General features: G+C 51.7%; 1 protein-coding gene across 1 annotated transcript; it reads left to right on the top strand.

Annotated features, from left to right (window-relative positions):
* Positions 1-882: 882 nt before the first annotated feature.
* DPH7 (diphthamide biosynthesis 7) lies at positions 883-6,503 on the top strand (the record flags this gene model as incomplete). Its single annotated transcript, XM_008939277.1, has 7 exons — positions 883-1,019; positions 1,454-1,541; positions 1,797-1,891; positions 3,436-3,602; positions 4,749-4,821; positions 5,592-5,657; positions 6,331-6,503. Coding segments are annotated over 7 exons (799 nt in total), but the record flags the coding sequence as incomplete, so codon positions are not given.
* Between the last annotated feature and the right edge of the window lie 102 nt (positions 6,504-6,605).

Below are 6,605 nucleotides of genomic sequence, written 5' to 3'. Positions count from 1 at the left end.
CGGCCACCTCGGCTACTTCAGCCGGGCCCCAGGGTCCCTTCAGCCCACTCAGCTGGGACTGGGCTTCCCAATGACCCCCTCAGCCGGGACCGGGGGTCCCTTTGGCCACCTCGGCCACCTTAACCAGACCCGGGGATGGTTCCCAGCCCTTCGTGGGCTGCCTCAGCCAGGTCAGAGGGTCCCCTCGGCCACTTCAGCTGGGCCTGATGGTCCTCTCAGCCACCTCAACTGGATCCAGTGGTGGTTTCCCACCCTTCACGGGCCCCCTCAGCTGAGCCCGAGGGTCCCCTCAGCTGGGCCTAATGGTCCTCTCAGCCACCTCAGCTACCTCATCTGTATCCAGTGGTGGTTTCCCACCCTTCACGGGCCCCCTCAGCTGAGCCCGAGGGTCCCCTCAGCTGGGTCTGGTGCTCCCTTTGGCCACCTCAGTCACCTTAGCCAGACCCAGGAGTCGTTTCCTGACCTTCACAGACCTCCTTAGCCAGGCATGGTGGTCACCTTGGCTACCTCATCTGGACCTGGGGGTGGTTTCCCACCCTTGTGGGCCACCTCAGCTGGCATCTGTGGCCTCAGCGACACCCTGGCTGCTCCCCAGCCCTGGTTCTGTCAGCCCCCCACACGCTTGGGGGTTGGCTTGAGGTGGCCACCGCTGGCCTGGTCCTGTCAGCCCCCCACAGGCTTGGGGGTTGGCTTGAGGTGGCCACCGTGGGGCTTAGTGGGCCCTGCTGGTGAGGGAGCTGTGGTGGCTTTAGTCCCTCAAAGGAGGGATCTGTGGGATCACTCTCAAGTGGGATCCCTCTGCCCTGCTCCTGGCAACATCTAGGGTGGGGAGTGGTACAGGAAAGGTATAAACATTTTACATCTTTACATTTTGTGCTGTAGACTGACTCCCGAGGGGGCCACGGGGCCTGTGACCGGACGGGGCGCCTCTACCTGTACCACTACAACGAGGAGCAGCCTTGCGTCCCGCTGACCGAAATCCAGAGGATTGACACGGCTGCCATCCTGGACATCAAATGGTAATGCTGGCCTGGAGAGGCTGGAGCTCACAGCACCATGGTCTGCCCCCTGGGGTCCCTTTTTTTGGCTATTGGTATGGCAGCAGCACTAATAGTTACTAACCAAACTGTCCCTGGCTTCTTGTATTCTCCAGTTTGCCCCAGTGAGGAAAGGCTGCACTCGTTGCTGTGTTACACTCTTCTGCTCACTTATGAGCAGCTGGTCAGTGACTGTGGAGCTCTTTTGTTTATTTAATAATTATAGTGAATTTCCCTTATATATCATCCCCTCTCTACAGGTTTATGGGAACTTGGGGAGCCTTAGGTTTTCTTCTTGAGACTTTTTTGATCAGGTCCCTTTTCCTCGTGCATCCTGGAATAAAAGTTTTGACTTTATTCTCCTCCTTAAATACAAGAAAATGGACGTTCAAGACTTGCTTAACTTGATCTTTTAGGTGCCACGTTCCTGTTGCAGAGCATCCCATGGTTGGCATTGCAAACTCGACAGGCGCTGTGGAGTTTTGCCACCTGACTGGAAGTGAGGTAGGTGGCTGTGACACCCGTTGTGGAGGCTGTGTTTAACCCAGGTTTAATACATCTCTGGATTTGTGAGCAGTGTTCAGACCCTTGTTGGAAAGCTGGATGTCCAGCTATGGGATGTTCCATCTCTTCTGTAGCGTGGGACCCTAACTGGCTTGTCAGTCTCTGGAATATGCCTGCTGTAGGTGTGAGCAGTACACGTGGTGTTCTGTACCTGCTGTCTTCTCAGTCTTAACCTGCTGCTTTTCCTTCCAGTAGAAGAACAGCTGCATGCTGGAGCCATGCTTCAGGGTTGATCTCGGTGCACAGCGCCTGGCCTTGTCTTTGGACTGGTCCACAGGACGAGAGCAATGGTGAGGGTGGAGATGAAGGCTGAGACTGGAGGTTGGTGTGTGTGGGACAGCTTCAGGCAGAAGTTGAGCACTTGGATGAATGTTTGGTGGCTTTTTGTGAAGTGGTTTAAGAATTTCTTGGTCCCAGTTGTTTCCCTGCAGCTTCTCTAGGAGTTACTGTTTCCAGAGTAGGGGTAACAAAGGAACAAGAACATGTACTTGGGTCTGCACCAGAGCAGAGACTAAACCAACAGCTATGAGGTTGTGCCGTGGTGAATGGCAGCAGGTGAGCCAGCCACGTCTTCTGCTGCCTTGGCTAGAAGGAAGAACCAGAATGGGATGCAGATGGATCCACTGGTTCCAACTCTGCTCTTAGAACAGATGAAAATTTTAGCGTGAAGTTCTGCTTAAGAACTACCAAAATAGCATGTGTAGGAAGTTTAAACAAGGGTTAGTGAGAAATGGGAGAGAATTGGTTTGGAAGTGGCTGCTTCCTCTCTGAAATGCTCATAGATGTGATTTCAGAGATGGCATCAGTGCATGAAATAAGGTGGACTAGCTGGACTGTGAAGGAGGAGGGGGTGTTCTCTGGAAGCTCAGTGCAGAGCAGGCAGTGGTGGTGCCCTTGGTGTGGGGCTGGGAACAGGGAATCAGGCAGCTGTGTGCTTAATGCTGTAGGGCAAGTACTTAGTACCTTTTGCTGACTGAAGCTGTTCTGTGCATGCTGTTTAATGAATAAATAGGATCCCCAGTTCTACTTTCTTCTTCCTTACATTCCTTCTTCCCCTTGTCCCTGCCCTTCAAGATAAATGGTTGTTGCCCTTATAAAGGAGTGCCTTTAAAGCTGGTCACTTGTCACTTGAGACACAAACAACCCCTTCTAGAAGCCTGATGTGATACTCTGTAGGAAGGGAGTGACCCTGTATCTCTTGTGTGGAAATTTGGGAGGTTCAGTACAGTTCAGTAACTAGCATAGGGTATAGAACTGGGAAGAAGCCCCGAGCCACCAAATCAGTCCCTACAATTGCAGGTAACCAAGAGAAAGAACCTAGTTAGTGTCAAGGAAGGTCAGAAAATCTGCATGTTGTGAGCCACAAAACTTCTGCCAGTGCTCCAAGAATGCTGTGTCCAGATGCTGGGACTGTCCTGCTGCAGGCCCTTGTTGGTCTGGCTTGGAGGAAAAAAGCAATTCCTCTTCATGTGGCATTTGTTCATTGATGTAATATCAAGCATGTGAGAAGTCATGTTGTGCATCTAGGTGAAGGAAAGACCCAGGGCTGTTTTTTTTCCCCTCCATGTGTGTGTGAGCAGTTTGCCTCTGCTGTGACATCAGAGAATGGGGACCATTGGAGGAGATAATTAGAGATAATTTAAGAAGGGATGGGCTGAAGCTGGAAAGAACTGTGTAAAAGTGTGTGTTCCCTCCACTGTGCTACTCGTTTCTCTCAATGTTGAGTTGAATTAAATGCATGCAGTGTTAGGTTACATTACTTGTCTTTCACTCAACACCTTCTCAGACCAGGAGTTTCAGTGATTTCTCCTGTTTTCTCTGTATTCTGCTGTAGTGGATGTCCTCTGAGAGTGATCAGCAGTGATTCAGAGGGGAAGCTGAATCTTTTCTCCATAGATGAATCTGCTCCTTCTGTGCAAGTCCTGAACCAATGGGAAGCTCACAAATTTGAGGCCTGGATTGCTGCTTTTAATTACTGGGACACTGATATTGTGTATTCAGGTTTGTAAGGGAATCTCACTGGGAGGTGTTGGGGAGGGGACACTTTGTTCAGGGGTGTTTGTTCCTTGGGATTTTAGTGCTCAGGGTTGGGTACCCTGCTTCCATCACAACCCCTGGAAGAGCTGGTCCTCTGCTAGGGGCAGAAGGCTTCCTGACTGTGGGAAGTGGTTGGAGTTAGAATCATGGACTCGTGAAGGTTGGAAGAGATCTCTAAGATCACCAAGTCCAACCACCAAGCCAGTACTGCCATGACTACTAAACCATGTCCCCAAGTGCCACATCTATGTGTTTTTTGGCCCCCTCTAGGGATGAAGACTCCCACCACCTCCCTGGGCAGCCTGGGCCAAGGCCTCACTACTCTTGTCAGGAAAGAAATTCTTCCTAATACCCAGTTGAAACCTCCCCTGGTGCTACATAAGCTCATCTCCTCTCATCCTATCACCAGTTCCTTGGGAGAAGAGACCAGGAACCACCTCACTCCATCTCCTGTCAGGGAGTTGTAGAGAGCCAGAAGGTCTCCCCTCAGCCTCCTCCAGACTAAACACCCCCAGGTCCCTCAGCAGCTCCTCACAAGCCATGTTCCCCAGACCCCTCCCCAGCTTCATTGCCCTTCTCTGGACCTGCTCCAGCCCCTCAAGGTCTTTCTGATCCTGTGGTGCCCAAACTGACCCCAGTGCTCCAGCTGTGGCCTCCCCAGTGTGAGTCCAGGGTCATGATCCCTTCCCTACTCCTGCTGGACACTATTTCTGAGTTAGGAGAAGGCTGACCCCAGTGCTCCAGCTGTGGCCTCAGTGTGACCTCCAGGGTCACATTCCCTTCCCTACTCCTGCTGGACACCATTTCTGAGTTAGGAGAAGATGTGCCTACTAAAATGTACTTTGGCTGTTGGCAGAAAAGATCCTGCAATGCCTTGCAGTATGCAAGAGAGCAGAGAGCTTCTAGAGGCCAGTCTTTTTATCTTCTAACTTTGTTTTCCTTGTGAACACACATCTCCTGTGGTGATGAGGACTGTGACCCTCAGGTGGAGTTTGGTGTGTCCATTAAATGCTGTGAGGTGCTGGGGCTCAGTGTTAACTGTGGTGCCTCAGTGCCCCGTGCTGGTTGCTGGGATGGTGTTCAGGGTAACCAGGGTTTGTCTTGGTGCAGGAGGAGATGACAGCCTGCTAAAGGGCTGGGACACCAGGTGCAGTCCAGAGGCTCCAGTCTTTACCAGCAGGAGGTAAGGAAGCTGTGTCTACTGTTGGTATCACCATATGGTGCCACTGTGTCCCTTCCCAAGCCACCATGTCCCCAAACCTCTGAGCTCAGAGACCTGCAGTGAGAGCAGAGTCCTGGTTCTGCCTCCCCTGGGGAGTGGAGACATGTTTCATTTGTTCATCAAGACAATTTCAGGTTGAATTTGCATCTCTGTGTCCTTCAGTATAATAAACCAGCAGCTTATTTCCACACATGAAGATGGTGGTAGCTCCTTTCTAAAAGGAGGATTCTTTATTCTGGGGATTTTTGTGGGTGTTAAACTTGGTTATCTTATTGGAAGACTTTTTAGAAAATCTTTTGTGCTTGGCTCATTTGGAGTAATCTCCCTTTTCTGGTGACATGACATATCTTTTAGAATATGACTGAAGCAATATTCACAACTCTCCAGTGAAGCTTTGTATGGAAGCTCAAAACACACTGGGGATTATTGCTGTGGAAATAATAATGATTTTGGGAGCAGTCTTGTGGGAATGGAATCTTGCTGAAATTCTTATGGTCTCTGAACAGCAGTTTCTGGTACAACTATTACTAGAAAATATTTGTGCTGAGTAGAAATTTAGCCCTGGAAAGGCTGTTGAACTGTGCAGATGGAACTCTGAGTTCACCTTGCTCTCCGTTCCCAAGGTGCCTTGATGTAGTTGTGTGGGCCCCAAATCCTTGACGTTGAAGGAAGAATCCCTCTCAGACTATACACTGCTGTCTCTTCCCTCTGTGTCTGTTGCTCTTTTGCAGACACTCCATGGGAGTGTGCAGCATCCAGTGCAGTCCCCACCGGGAGAACCTTCTGGCTACTGGCAGGTAAGTCCCTTCTGGCTGCTCTGGGCTGCACCTCAAATCCTGGGGTCAGTTTTGGGACCCTTGCTCCAAGAAGGACCTTGAGGGGCTGGAGTGTGGCCAGAGAAGGGCAACGAAGCTGCTGGGGAAGGGTCTAGAGCCCAAGTGTGGTGAGGAGCAGCTGAGGGAGCTGGGGGTGCTGAGCCTGGAGCAAAGGAGGCTCAGGGGAGACCTTCTGGCTCTGCACAGCTCCTGACAGGAGCCTGGAGCCAGGGGGGGGTCGAGCTCTGCTCCCAAGGGACAAGTGACAGGACAAGAGGAAAGGCCTCAAGTTGCCCCAGGGGAGGTTTAGGTTGGACCTGAGGAACCATTTCTCTGCTGCAAGGGTTTTCAGGGCCAGCCTGGGCTGTCCCCACCCCTGGAGGGGTTTCAGAGCTGTGGAGATGTGCTGCTGAGGGACATGGGTCAGTGGGGACGTGGCAGTGCTGGGGGCACGGTTAGACTCCATCTTGAAGGTCTTTTCCAACCTGATTCCATGATTCACTGGTGTGACCAGCCTGCTCTGTTATTTCCAACGTGCTACTGCTGCTCCAGGTGTGGTCTCTTCAGACAATTCAGATATTTCCTGATGTTCTTCTCTACTTGCTGCACTGAATCAGCTTTGATGCTTGTCTGCCTGTTTGTGATCCGCCTCCAGCTACGACGAGCACGTGCTGCTGTGGGACACCAGGAACATGAGGCAGCCCCTGGCAGACACCCACGTTGAAGGTGGAGTTTGGAGGCTGAAGTGGCACCCCAGCTGTGATTTCGTGCTCCTGGCAGCCTGCATGCAGAGTGGATTCAAAATCCTGGACTGCCGCGGGAGCATGGGTGAGTGCTGCTCCACTGCTCTCCTGTCCTCATTCCAGGGCAGTGGAGCTCTGGGCTTGCTAGAAGGATCCAGATGAATCATAGGATCATAGAATCATTTAG

The sequence above is a fragment of the Merops nubicus genome, unplaced genomic scaffold, assembly GCF_000691845.1.
Source record: "Merops nubicus isolate BGI_N331 unplaced genomic scaffold, ASM69184v1 scaffold22634, whole genome shotgun sequence".
In the NCBI taxonomy this organism is placed as follows: domain Eukaryota; kingdom Metazoa; phylum Chordata; class Aves; order Coraciiformes; family Meropidae; genus Merops; species Merops nubicus.
The sequence above is the reverse complement of the archived record's forward strand: the minus strand, read 5'-3'. Positions and strand labels throughout refer to the sequence as shown.